Consider the following 14,881-nt stretch of genomic DNA (forward strand, 5'->3'; position numbering starts at 1 on the left):
AAGTGAGGTCCATTCAGTTCGCCGTGCACTTTGTGAACTAGTTCATGATAGTTCAGTAAGAGTTCTTGTTCCTACCGATAACACCTGACGACCTTGTATGTTGTAAAACATATAAAACATATAAAACTACTAGACAAACTAAACTGGCTGGAACCGCTTGTACAAGCTCTACACAACTAATACGAGTGCAAGCAATGCACTGATCTTTTCCTGTGTAAAACATGCACTGTATAAAATGAAAATACTCGAACCTTGATATACGAAATTATAAGATATAACAAAGCAACTAAAATTTGGTGGGCTTTATTTCACTAAGTATTATACTGCTGTAAAGAAAACTGAAAATGCAGTAATTGAGAGAAAGGTTGGTTACAGCAAAGTGAATATTTGCTCGCTCAGCAGCTCAAGTTACGTATTCTGGAAACGAAAATTTCAATGAGCATAAGAAACTTGAAATCAGACATTTTATATGGACATAATGTTAATTTAGCGTTGCTTACATGCCATGTATTGGCACAGCAACAAGCCGATAGGCCGTCAAAATGGACAAGAGACCCTCTGGGCATGTTCTAATTCTGACCAGCATTGGAGACAGCCTACGTTGACAGCCAAGAAGCTAAGAAGACTGCTTCAAGTTCGAGCACTGGAACACATCAGGAAAACGTTGCTGTGAATTGACTTCACACTGCGCTTCTAAGAAAAGGCTAGAAGCACACGATTCGCTATTCTTTAAAATCATTTTGCGTGCGATCCTACGGAAAACACAACGTAGCTTACATTAAGCGCATTAAAAAGCGTGACTACATTTTCTTGTGCGCAGGTGATGACTTTCCCATCGAGTTTCCAAGCATTTTGCTTGGCCACCATCTTGTTTGGACAGCAAAGCAGCCTGCATCAATTTTTTACCTCAATGCTGTTATCGTGAAGCTGTCTTTTTTTCCAACTTCGTCAGAATTGAAACAAGACTTAAGATGGCCACTGTCTACCTATCTGCCTATTGAGTCATCTAAGGCGAATAGTGAAACAATGCCTCTGTTGCCCCCTTGGAAGCATCATGATCACATTTCTTTTGCATAGACCAGATCGCATAACCTTTCTTCCCCCATTGAAACCAGCACATACGCTTCCAACAAACACTGAACATATAAAGGTATTTTTGCGTAATCGACTGTAATAAAATTCAACCCTTCCCAACCAAGTTCAAGAAGTGCAGGTGAATCGAATGGGCCTGTGACCTTCCCCAAACTGTCACGACAAAGAAGCAACAGCCTAACACTTTTTCAAGCAGGCGAAAAGAAAGGCAAGAGAGATAGAAGAGAATAAACCAGCAAGGGAAGAGCGCCGTGGTACTACTCACCGTACTGGTCCGTCCGCACAGGCAGGGGTGGCGTGGCAGCGCCTTCGCCCGTGCGCGAGCGGGCTGCCAGCCAGATGTAGTACACTGTGTCCGGGTAGAGCCCCTCGAGGAGGAAGTTCTGACCATCGGGCAGGGAGCGCTGTTCCTGCTGCTGAGTGAACGTGTCGTTCCAGTAGAGCTCGTAGCCCACCACCATCTCGGCCGGGTCCAGGGGACGCGTCCAGTTCAGCTGGATGGCCGTCGGGGACACCGCAACAGCCTTCAAGTTGCGCGGCTGACTCGGCACTGGGAGAGGAAAATGGGCTGGCCTAAATGAGTCTGACGAAAGATCTCAAATGTTTGGAAGACTAAAAACGGTGCAAGAAAGATGACCGATGGCGAAACACACAGCACGCAGCATCCGTGTTGTGTCTTTCACAGTCAGTCGTCTTTTTTGCACTGTTTCTAGTCTTCCAAAAATGTACCAATTCGCTCAGCTCTCAATTTTTCTGCAAGATGTCAAAGTTGCCCCTCATGATTTTGGCAGCAGCTGGTCTAAGTGAATTCTTGACATAAATCTAAAACAAGAAATGTGAAGTGAAGCTCCGCCCAAAACAGTACGTCGTTATTTCATGCGTTTTTCCATAGCCCTCTAAACCACGCCTCTTACATGTCACCACCTGCATACATACATATCACTCCCCACAGTCATTCTCTTTGTGTTGCTCACCCTCATGCTCATAGTATCACTTTTTCGTCATCCTTTTCCCCTTGTACAGCAACCGACTGGGATGGCCTTCCATACAGTATCGCAGCTATCATAAATCCATCAGCTTTCATTGACACAACCACGGCATCTTCTATAATGTGGTCGTCTTCATGAATTATATTTTGTGTTATTCCCATTATTATTTAATGCCCCAAGTACTGTATGGAACCTTTAAGGAAATAAAGTGAAAGTGCAATTTAACAACATTTTGACACCCATACAGGAGCCTCCTGTCTGGCTCGCGTAAGGCTTCATAAGGGAGCCGAAAAATCCTTAATTTTGCTACTGTTTTGGTCGTCGTTTCAGATCGCATTTTATTGCTACAGCAATTATATGGACACACCAGGCGCTCCACACGCAATATGCTGTGGGTGTGAGGGTAAGCTTGCGAGGTGAAATGAAAAGCATGATGGCTTGATGTGCACTGTCCTCTCGCGTGAGCAAGAGTGGTGGTGGGGGGTTAGAGAACCTACATTTTAAGCGCTCTAATTTCACGTTTACCTTAGTTTTCTACTCTAGCCCCATAAAAAAATGACTGCGCATTCCATTTGGCGACATTATAATAGGGGCAAATACTTCTAAATGAATCAGCGGCGTGTTTTGGTGTTCTTTCTGCTTCTTGTATTATTTGACCTGCCGCATAATTAGACCAATTTCCTCTGTCCCATCAGAGTAGAATTAATGGAAGTCGACTGTACCCTTGGTTTATTATTAAATACAGCACAGAGTGCTTATAGCTAAGTTGCCGGAGTTGCAAATATTCGCACTATCAGTGGTGCCATACTATAACCAAAACATTTTTCAAAGGCTCTACATGTGCAAAACATGTAGACCAAACAGCCATGCATATCTGAGAATCAAAGCATGCGACCGGGATGTTTGCAACCTTTTAAATAAATTTACAAACATGGAAATGTTCATATCCAAAGACTTGTGGTCTTTGCATGACGCAGACAAAGACACACAGACAAGAAAAACACATCATAGAGGAAAGTAAGTCGGCCAACTGAATTTTCAGAGCTGCACAATTACTCGTAAGTCCCCACAGTACTGCCACCAACTTCACAGAACGAGTGTAGAATGGCAACCTAAATTTCAGATGCCGTACAATGTTTCATTAGATTTGTCGGACTGATCCACCTGCATGCGATGCCGAAAACATGGCAATTGCAAACCAAGTTGTCGCCATTCGAGTGTTGCCCGTGCCACTTGTGCTCTTACTTTTGCTGAGGTGGATCCTCTGCTTTCAAAGTGTCGTACAGCCACTGCAAAGCGTTTCATTGACTCGACACCAAACTACAACTTTAGTGCCCGACACCCGACAAGGCGCGCTGGTTAGGCCTAACTGGCAGCAGCGTCGGGCAGCATGCTATCGCAGGAAGCTCTTTCCTGATAAGTTCGTAGCTGTAGACGATTGCATAGAGTTTGGGCATGTGATCATGTGCATGAGCTGAACCGGCAGCAGCGCGTGTGTGAAGCTGAGTTCGGTTTCTCGGCTGATCAGCCGCGGCAACTACTGCGAACGCCTACCAAGTTCGTATGTGCGTGTACTGTAGGAGTGGTGCAAGCTCACCTGTGGTCATAAGGCCTAAAAGCTCCAAACTAAATTTGCTTAAACTGACAGCAGTCAAGGTCTCATGTGCAATATCTGCACTTCACAACGATGCACATCATGACGCGCACACACAAACTGATGAGCCAAAGAGCGACTATAAGTGGCTGAGCAAAGGCCACTTATCACTGTGCGCCCACATCACGTTGCTACTGCTTTTTTCGAGCCTTCACCGTCTGTCCGGTGTCACACAGGTCACGTGGCCAGGAGAGGATCAGAGCTACGCCGGGGAGGGCAGGTCTCGTGACCAGCAGAGGAGGAGAGGCGTGCTGGGGGGAGGAGGCGACCAATGAGAGGCTGCGTTGGGCGTGAGGAGGAGAGGCGATGGGTATAAGAGAAGGTGTTTCTGTATGGCACACACTCTTTCGGATAACGAACGCGCATCGCAACACCAATGAGGCAATGCGCAGAGCTGACGTTGTCCGCGTTTCCCCGCGTTTGCGCTGAACGCCTACGGTGTCTGTGACTGCAGTTGATGCTTCTGGCGGCAGGTTTCGGCCAAAAAACTGGACACTCGTTCAGTAGTGTGGGAAGTCGCGGCCTCTTCTCGCCTTGCAACGTTTCAATATAACATAACCTCCTGTTGTAGATCTGTGTTTACACATTTACATCATGTGCAACACATGCCCATCTAACACTTGTAACACTCGGTGTAACTAAAGCAGCTTCGCTGTTCGACCATCTTCACGGAGTAGTAGGGGCGGTATGGTATGATAAAACTTAATTACGATCCCTCGGAACGTGCGTCAGCACGTAGCAGGCCGCTCCCACGTCGGGTCGGTACAGAAAGGTCGAGCGCATCTCTGCTGGTAGGGGCGGTGATTTTTTTTTTCTCTCCTTCCTTGTTCGTTTGCTCCGCATCTCCTCCTCCTCCCCCGCTTTGTCCTCGTTTCTCTTCCCTCCCATTGGCCGGCGCACCTCGTTGAGAAACACGCTCGCTACTGTGCTTCTGCGCAGGGTTTTCACATGGAAGCCACATTATAATCGCTATTTCGTCTCGCGCGCTGCAGTATCGGCAGTATGCATATACATGGAGTTCTATGGGAGGGTGAACAGGAGTAGAAAAGGCCGCATTATCGCCTGTTGTGCACTATAATCAGTTACGTTATAACTGGTCCAAGCTGCATTATGTAAAAAATAGACCTCCTTTTGTGATAAATGATTGACAGGATCGCCAAATGTTAACCTCCACAACATTGCACAAGTTTGGACAGCCATGCTCACCGCCCTGCTGGGTCTTGACTTGCACGGGCGACGAGAAGGGACCTGGGCCACGGCTGGTGAAGGCCTGCACCCGTATAGTGTAGATGGTCTGTGGCGTCAGATTGCTAATAGTCGTCAACTGGTTGTTGTCGACTGTTTGTGCATTCCATGACTGCGTCGGGATGCTGGGCTGGGTCGTGTAGTACACATTGTAGCCCTGCAAGGAACGGCAAACGCCATGGAGCTTTGCGCAGGCATAGAGGAGAAAAGTCACAGAAATTAAAGAAAAAATTCTCCTCCACCAGACTGCAGCATGAGGCTAGTTTGTAGCTTCGTGCTGCAGTCAGGTGGATGCTACAGTTGTAGCAGCTCCATGCTACGGTCATGTGGATGACAATTGGATTGCAATTTCGATTTTACCTTTCCAGAAACTTCATCTGCTTTGCGGGCTTCTACAGCACCAATTCGTTAGAGGAATGGTGGGACATGCAGGGTTCAGATTGTGACACTTTGCTAACTCATGTGCCTTACTACTGATTCATGAACATTTGCTGTTGGAAGAGGTGGCTAAGCATACTTATGTAAGAGAGTTCAGCTCAAGAAACAGACATACACAAGAAAGAAGATAAACATAAGCCTCTTGTTGTTGCTCACACATGCTTTTCAAGCTCAGCTCCTATGCAGAACGATAATATGAATTAGGTGCTTCAGCTCAGTAAATGAAGGTCTGCTGCTGCTCAGGGTGATCGCCAACTTGCTTTAGCTCGTCGGCTTTTTTGCACAAAACCGTGTGCACATTTGCATATAAAGCCCTTCACGAGTGTGTGTTCATTTTTAAATGCATGTCTATTGTGACCACAAGGTGAGGAGTGTGGCACGTCTAAAGACATGTTGCCATTTCACGACTCATGCAGGGTGTGCCCTCAAGAATGAGTGCAAGTGTGTTTAAAAGCTGATGATGATGAGTATACCACTGCCACCTATTACAGATCATAACTGTATTTAGGTGTTTCATTTACTATCTGGCAGTAAATTGCCCACAGAACCTGCACAATGTATTCAAGGCACGCTTGTCAGTGAAAATTTAACTCCATGTTTAAGGGGCCACACAATCGAGCAAGTTCGTAAATGACCTGTGAGAAGTCAAAGAGTCTATGATGGTTAAAAGTGTAAAAACCGCTACGCCGGTCAACGCCTCGAGTGGAAGAGAATGTGCTGCTGAAAGTGGCTGACCGAGGGTACAGCTCTCAAGAATCGCATGAACCTTCAAAGTAAATGCTCACCATGACCTGCCCATTTGGCTCCTTCGGAGGGTCCCACTGTACGACCACAGTGCTTGAGCTCAAGGTTCGTGCTTGTAAGTTTCGAGGCGCGCTACCGGGCTCTGAAAGTCAAAGTGGAAAATGGTTGGCTGAGGAATACAAGTCAGAAAAGAAGTTCGTCACAATCAAGTTTAATAGCACAACAGAAGAGTGGTCTCGTCTCCTTTTCCTAATTTGCGAGTGTTCTTCTCTGCTACGGTAATTTGGAGCAACTTGGAGTTCAAAGAAAGACAAAGTACAACCTGTGCATGCTAGCACTTCGTTCCTGGATGTGATTTTTATCAGGGAAGCCACGCCTACATCATCCACCTCATAATGCTTCTATCTGTGTCAGTATCATAAGATTTCAGACCGCGAGATCTCAGAAAATGTTAAATTTCTGAGCCGTTAGTGACCATAACCAGTAGAACCATACAACATTAAATGTTGTTTGCATAATGGTACAGGGCCGGTATTTTGTAGCGATGCCTTTCCGGTGCTAATAACTTTTCACGCTTTTCGCGCTTGGTCAGTGGTCAGAGCGACGGTCCGCTCACGTTATCAACGGGATCAGCCGGCCATGAGCGGTGGATGATAAGACTAGTATAGAATAAAGCATAACGCATCGCTACAAAATAACGGCCCAGGTTGGAAATCTGTATGCCGGGCTACGAAAATACTAATCAAGTTTTTTAAGATCCCATGGTCCGTAAAATTATGATGCCGACTGTACATAACCAATGGCTTGATTCACGGTGTTTAACATCCTGAGGCAACAGCAGGGCAAAGAGAGATGCCTTACGGGAGGTCTAGAGGTTATTTTGACTGCCTGGGATTCTTTAAAGGTGCACATGATATATGTATGCGAAAATGTTTCTGCGATTCCATCCAAATGGCCAGGAATAGAACTAGCTTGGCCTCATGCTCAAAAACACTCGAGCCAATAGTCCAAAAATTGTACTTTTGGACTGTTGAAATGCCTTGCAGAAAAGTTGGCTTAACAGTCATGAAAATGATCTAATATGATGCTGCCATAGCTGTTCACGAAGAAGAGATACCACTTATTGCTGTACATTTTACATGTGAACACTTGTACATGGTTGTTTCTATGAGTTCTATGCAAATTTGTTTTCCCCCGAGGTGTCTAATTGGGGCTATTGACTCTATGCAATGGGTTATGCCACACATAAAATTACGGTACATATATGGAGGCAATGAGCATCTGTTCCGTAAGTTCATCGAGAAGTGTCTTCTATCTCGCCAACTTTCAACCAACTTCTACAGCACACAAGATTGTTCCGCTGAAACTGCATGAAATAGTCTTGTGTAACCTTTACGTTTACTAGGAGTATCTGGCACTCAACTTTGAGCAGCAATCAGTCCCTGAATGAACATTAAAAAAAATAATAATAAATACAGCCACGTTCAGTTTTGTGTCATCACCACATAATGTACAACAAGCAAGGGTCACAGAATTGCAGCAGCCCCCAGATTTCCACATCCAAAAGGTTGTGGATAGGAAGGATGACCCTGTAGGCCTTCCGTTACACAGAACGGCCAAGTCAAAGAGAAAAATGAACGTGAATGAGGAGGAATTAGGAACAAGAGGGATATAGGATAAGGGGAAAAAAAAAAGAGAAATCCACATAAACCTGGGGCTAAAACTGGAGCTACAGAGAAAACTTTCTTAGCTTTTTGAAGTGCTTGTCAAAAGTGTGTTCCAGGAGATGTGATAACGTACCCGATGTACACCGGAATATTGAAAGACATATCAGGAAAAGCAGCGCCAGTAGCCCCATCTTGTGGCACTGTGATCAACCACAATGTACTAAACACATTCCTGTGTCGCATCACAGATCTCGCAACAAAAAGGCATAAGAATTCCTTTCGGAGGATTGCGTTGCCATCGACAAGTTTATGAGAACAAATAAATAGAATGCAGATGGTGTTTCGATTGCGACAACAGTTCTATGCACTTAAGTTAAGCATAGTACCAAAAGGTGCCATCATTAGAGCTACTCCTTATATGCACATTTTCTGGTATAAGTCTACGATAGTATGGCTCCACTACGCTGACACAATCTAGACTCTACTATATGCTTTGTCTTCTTGTCTAGCTTTTTTTTTCCTTCAAATTTCTTGTCACACTGCAACGCATTAAAGTTCTGCCACAAGCTGCTCTGCAAATACGTAATCACAAGCGTATCTTCATTGCTACTTTAAGCCAGAAGCCATTCACAGCAAAATTTCATTGCAGATTTCCTATCCTCACCTACAGGCAGTCACACCTGCTCGTTTTCTTTCTTGATCCATACCGTCAAACATTGCAATTCTCCATCTGACAACATTGTGAAGATCAGTCATCACTGGCAATGTTGTACAGACGGGCACATCACAATGTTAACCAAAATCAAAGGCGATGCAAGCCATTTACAACGGCCCTTGCATCAGCTCAGCAACAACTAGCATTGCGAGGAGCAAAGCGTTCACGCAGCACTTTCTAGGTGCGCACACTCCTTCACATTGCCTGCCGTGCAGCAGCCACGCCCTGCCAAAACTAGCCAGCGCTACCCTTGTCTGCTGCACAGATGATTCACAAACGGCAAAGAAAGAGGAATGGAAGGTGTTCTAAGGGAATAAAGGAGAAGGGGGAGAGATGGTTTGAGAAAATGCGAAACAAAGCATCTGGCCCAAGCAGTGCTGGCACTTACTGCTCCCTCCAGCCAGATCCGCTGATGTTTACGGGAGGCGAGGGAGAACGACAAGGCGGCCAACGAGACGAGAAAGGGGAAGAGGACACAGTGAAAGGGAAAAGCGAGAAAGAGAGAACAGAAGGCGCAGTCATTACGGCAGCACATACACACACGCACAAGCAGAAGCACACTGCAGCAGCAGCAATGGCGGCAGCGGCAGCAGCTTCGCACGTCAGTCACTCAGCCCAACCAAAAACAGCAAAGGAAAAGCAATACTCTAGATGCTCTGAGGCAGCAACAAATGCAACGTGGCATGACTTCATGATCATGATCAGCATAATCATTAGCGGCCAAGCAAAGAAAGCCTCAAGTGCAGAGCCACTGTTCGGGCAAGAGGACGCCAATGAACGCCAATGAAGACAGGTTCCTTTGTCATAACGTCAGCTCCAGGATGAGGCTTCCCTTGTTTGGCCACCATGCCAAGTCACTTCCTCAAGTCTACAGCTTCCTGTGAACACTTTGTCTCGCTTGTATGACTTTCAGATAACACGTGGAACCAGAGAGGAGACAGGTAACACGTCTCATCATAACTGCCGCACCACAAACATTAGTATGGGAGCTCTTACAGAAGAATGAAGGCGAAAGCCAACATTGAAGCTCTTTCATATCTTTCAGCTACATTATATGTAAAAATGAAGAGGTCACTGGATCACAATGGGAATATAAATACAGGACGAACCTTCTTAAAAGTTATCTTTCCCTAAAGCAACCTAATTTTAGAGCTGCTTACCTGCTAGGGTCGATAGTTAAAAAAAAATCTCTTTTGTTGTTTTTGACTGCCTGCTTGTGATGTAAAAGTTGCGACTTATGTGAATGCAACACTTTTGTATGATTTGCATTAAGATCGTGAAACGAAATGTTTTACGACAAAAACTAAAATAATGCAAATTTTCAGAGTAGCTGGTGGTAAGCGATGCATGTAAATCTTATGTGACAGTGGCTTTGAATTACATGACAATGACCACTTTTTAACTAGCAAGAGATATGATGAATTTTTACAAGTTAATGAAAGCTGGCCAGGCTGAATTAACCAGTGGTTAAAAAAGAAGCAATCACAATCAACGACCAATTTTCCGGACTTGCCGATAATTCAGATGCCTTCGCTGTCCCGCCACGTACTCCATAGAGTCTATGTAATAAGATGTATAAAATTTCGGACGCAAAAAACCTTTGCTGTCAAATTTACCGAACTTTTTTGCCATGACTGCAGGTTTGAAAAAGCATTATCGAAGCCACCATTGCCGTCATTTTTATTATCTTGCCGCCTCGAACAGGCGCTCTCGCACACAGATCCGCTGGCAGCCATAGCCACCACTGTGGCAATGGTAGGCCTACCTGCTTTGACGTTCACTACCAAGTTTCTTGCTGTTCGGTGCCGTGTTTTTCATTGAAAGAATTCGTCACTGTCAGCAATGGCACTGACTCCACCTTTGTAATCCTCGCTAATGGCTTCGAAACTCCGAAAACATGACAAGTTGCATAATGCCGGTTCCCGAAAGTCAGCTTTGCCTCAGTACAGAAATGTTACGCGGTGAAACATACGCGAAGCATTGCGGTGAAACATACCGAGAGTGGAAAGGGGCAATTGTCACGGGACACAGTATGCATTCCTTAATTATTCATGCATGCACCCGCCGTCTCCTGTCACAGTACGAGCACTGATACACCTAATAAGTGTACTGGCAGGCCTTCAGAGCTATTTTGGACTTGCCTGTGGCGATTTGCGCCCTTGAGGGCAGATAAAGGTATACATTCATTTTTTGGGACGTTTTCGCAGCCTCTAGGGAGTCCGAAAGATCGGACGTTGACTGTAACACAAGTGGGTTATCTAAAAATTAACTACCACTGTGCCTAGTTCTGATTATTATAATTAAAGACCAGAATACGGCAGCACCATACAAACTTGAATAGCAAACCAGTCTATGCCCTCAATCCTGAATAGCAGCAAACCGTGCTTTATGCACTCTTTTCAAAATAAACCATCACAGTAGTAACTAACCCTTGTTTGGTGAAATTCTTGAAACCCCGCTTAAATGTTCCAGCCTCTACTCAATGATTTGTACAGAGGCGTCGGCTAACACAAATGGCTAACGTTACCACAGACTGCACAATGCATTTTCTGTCTCGTGGTAAGTTAACAACATCCTACAAGGCCAGAGAATCAACAAACTAGACTTGAAAAACCACCTCCACGCAGCTGAAGCAAACGAGTAACCCAGACCTTACATGCTCTAACAAAAACTGTTTCACATCATAAGTTCAGACCTGTTTGGCAAAATTCTATTTTTAACCGTTTAATGACGGAACATACAAATACACGCAAAAAAGAAAATGGTTATTAAAAGTTTGACCTTATCATAAGCCTCTATGCACATCCAATCACAACTGCATCCTGCCAAATCGAAGCCATGTAAAGCCAACCTGTTTCCCCTGTCGTGACGGTGACCGGTACGCTGGGGGAGCCCCGACCCAGGTCGTTGACGGCGATGACATAGAACTCGTACTCCGTGTAGGGGCTGAGGTCCCTGACGTGGTGATAAGGCATGGTGATGCCGCTCGTCTCGCTGTACTCGCGGTTGGCTTGGCGTGGCTTGTACTGCACTACGTAATAGCGAATGTTGTCCGAGCCGCTGCCCTCGTACGACCACGACAGCCGAACTGAAGTGGCTGTCACGTCGGAGACGGCCAGATTGGTAGGTGGCCGAGGCAGTGCTGACGTGGGAAGGAAGGAAGAACAGATAATAAAACACATTGATACCTGGCATGGTGGAGCTTCAGGGGAGATGACGCCTGAGTGAGACTACAGCCGAACCTTGATATGAAGAACACAGATATAACAAAGCAAACCTATAACGTTTCTCACTGCTATAAGTGAGTAATGAATAGTATACAGGGTGTTTCACGTAACTTGGGCCGAACTTTAAAAATATGCAAATGCTACATAGCTGGACAGAACCAAGGTAATGATGTTTGCCGTCGCTTGGAGATAACCAGATAATTTTTTGCATTCCACCTAATTACATAGTCAGACTTAATTATTAACTAATCAACTTCTCAATTACTATAATTAGATAAAAAGTGTGAATGGGAGAATTGTTGAGCAACATGAGAAACTCCCGATACAGCTTTCTGTTGCTCAATACCTACTGCATAAAAGTGTTTTTCCAAGTGTCAAAGAAGCCTGCGAATACACGCAAAGTGCCCCGAGCGGCCAGTCGCGTGGCAATTTTGCGTGTATTGGTGGGCTTCTTTCACGCTCAGAAAAACATTTTTATGTAGCATATATTCAGAAAGAGAAAGCTGTATAGGGAGTTTTTCATGGTGCTCTACAATTTTCTCATTGACACTTTTAATCTTATTATAATAATTGTGAAGTTGATTAATTATTTGAGACTAATTATCTAATTAGGCAGAATGCAAAAAATAATCTGAGTATCTCCAAGCGACAGCAAACAACATTCTCTTGATTTGGTCCAGCTACGTGGCATTTTCATATATTTAGAGTTTGGCCCAAGTTACGTGAAACACCATGTATGCTTATAATTATTATAGGATATAACGAATGTATTTTCGATTCATGTTACTAGTGCAATATAAATCAAACACAAAGAGCAGACACTAAAAACACTGTCAACAACCTCCATTGTTTGTGTTGCCTGCATCTTCTCTTTACATCCCGTTTATACTGCTCTGGTAACATGAGCCAAGAATCTAGCGACCAACAAGCCCGTTTAACCCTGTAATGCCTAATGTATCATATACACTATATGCTGGGCTACACTATAAGGAGACTATACGCTATACACATATACGCATACACGACATATACACCATATGGCGAACTTATGAAGGCTAGAGAGACTTCTCTCAATGCCCGCATTTGCGACGAAGACATCGCGCGATCGAGGGCAACAGCTGCCCGCTGCAGCCGCTTCACCGCACTACTCGCCCGCTTGTCTCACGTGAAGACGCCAGCGCGTGCTCAGTTTCTTATTCTGGTCCTGGCAAATCTCCTCCTGGGTCGTCGCTCGCCGCATTCACAGCTATCACCGCCAACCATATTGAGATAAGCATCTTCACCTATCTGTTTCACATCATGTGGTGCCGGTGTAAGTCTACTGCACATATTTAATAGGTGATAACCCAAATGCGCCGCTGTTCCCTGCTGCTGACCGCGATCGTATAATACATTTTCCAGCCGCTAGATCTCATGCAAACAAGAAAGGGCACGAGGCGGCGCGCAATTGAGAACAGTAGCTGCCCGCCGCATCAGCTTCTCTGCAATGCTCACCCGCCCGTCTTGCAAGAAAACGGCAGCGCGCACTAAGTTTCTTAATCCGGTACCAGCAAATCTCCTCCCGGGCCATCACACTCTGCATTCATCGCTGCCAACCCTACTGCGATAAGCATCTTCACCCAACTGTTTTACAGCCCGTAGCGCGTAGTGCCGTTGGAAGCGTACTGCATGCTTTTAGTAGGCAATAACCCACATGCGCTGCCATTCCCTGCTGTAGGCAGTGCGATGTGAGCGTCACGTTTCGCTCCGGTCGCCCATCAGGTCAATTTTGCTTCAGTTTCCCATCACCATCCTAAAACACTATGCAATACAAAAACAACAAAACGCGTCTCGGGCTCGACACAACCCACCAGCTCGACACATGTCGGCCTCTCGTGCTGCAGCGATTCACGCTACACTTCGCATTAGTACGTAGATGTCAACTACAGTTGAGTCTGTCAAATTTTCTTAGTTACTTCCGGTCGTATGTTTTCTTTTTATAACGTATGAACGAGGTCCTAGTGTATTAAATGATTCGACATAGCCTTATGTCTACAAGTTGTACAGTGGAACCCCGATTATACGACTTTCAGGGGACCACGCAAAAGGGTCGTATAATCCGGGCATCGTATAATCGAAAAACTAAGAATACAGGCAGTGACACTCAGTCGTGCCCAAAAAATGTGCACAGACCGCCTGAATAAGAACGGCACAAACCTGCACTGCTCCAAAGAAGGTCGATTAAATGATAAAAAAATCCCCATATTTATTGATTGTAACACGTGTATTTTTTATGATTTTCATTGCTTGAACTCGACCCTCGCATCACATTCAAATAACAGCAAAATTGTCTATTTTAAATCAAATGCTCTAAATCCCGCGATATTTAGCACTACTTTGAAAACCTCTAACTTTACATCTGGATCCAATCCATAGACAAGTCGACCGAACTCGGAACTTGTTTTAGATTGGAATCGATGCTGTTTTTGCTGCGCTTGTGACTGGTTACAATGCTGCAATACCCTACGGCCTTTTGCGGTTCGACTCCGTTCATTTGCGACGTTATGGTGACGCAGCGTATTTGGTATGACGGCCGCTTCGAGAGACGAGTAATTTTGATGGCCAAGGAGCTGGGAAAGTCTGCCGCAGCTGAGTGTCTCGACGTCAATGAGTCGACGATTTGCGGATGGCGGGACCAGCAGCAGGCCTTCTTTAAATAAATGCGAGGCCAATCGGAAAGGCTCTGTGGAGCTTAAGTGGCCTGGTACTGACCCTGAATGTAACGTTTGTGTGGTCTTTTAAGAAGCACTTAAGTCTCAAACAAGCTCGATGGCACGGAAGATGACTTAATTCTTAGGTGATCAGTTCTGGAGATAGTTTCACTTTCGCGAGACTCTGCTCGTCCCGGCATCGAACCCCTCGAAGTATACGGTCGACAGCGCTCTTGGCGCTGATATCGTGCTTAGGACAACGCCAGAAACACTTGTCGGGGACACTTTCAGTGCCGAGTCACGCGAAATTTTGCGAAAGAGAAACTATCTACAAAAGTGATTGCCCAAGAATATCGCCCAAGGGGATGATGAGTGAAGAGAACTAGTTTGCGAATTGCGATTCCTTGAATAAAGGTACCA

At 45.2% G+C, this 14,881-nt stretch overlaps 1 protein-coding gene across 4 annotated transcripts in view; it reads right to left on the bottom strand.

Moving 5' to 3' along the window:
• Positions 1 to 14,881, bottom strand: part of LOC119434041 (tyrosine-protein phosphatase Lar-like) — a 99,520-nt gene that overhangs the window by 66,746 nt on the left and 17,893 nt on the right. For 2 of the 4 annotated variants that reach the window (XM_037701343.2, XM_037701346.2), the window contains exons 6-10: positions 11,396 to 11,686; positions 8,933 to 8,953; positions 6,204 to 6,304; positions 4,942 to 5,137; positions 1,358 to 1,642 (exon numbers count right to left, since the gene is read on the bottom strand). In XM_037701343.2, the coding sequence (XP_037557271.1) occupies positions 1,358 to 1,642; positions 4,942 to 5,137; positions 6,204 to 6,304; positions 8,933 to 8,953; positions 11,396 to 11,686 (894 nt within the window). The remainder of the gene's footprint in view (positions 1 to 1,357; positions 1,643 to 4,941; positions 5,138 to 6,203; positions 6,305 to 8,932; positions 8,954 to 11,395; positions 11,687 to 14,881) is intronic. The other 2 variants (XM_037701344.2, XM_037701347.2) reach the window with 1 other exon arrangement.

The sequence above is a fragment of the Dermacentor silvarum genome, chromosome 11 (assembly GCF_013339745.2).
Source record: "Dermacentor silvarum isolate Dsil-2018 chromosome 11, BIME_Dsil_1.4, whole genome shotgun sequence".
NCBI classification, from domain to species: domain Eukaryota; kingdom Metazoa; phylum Arthropoda; class Arachnida; order Ixodida; family Ixodidae; genus Dermacentor; species Dermacentor silvarum.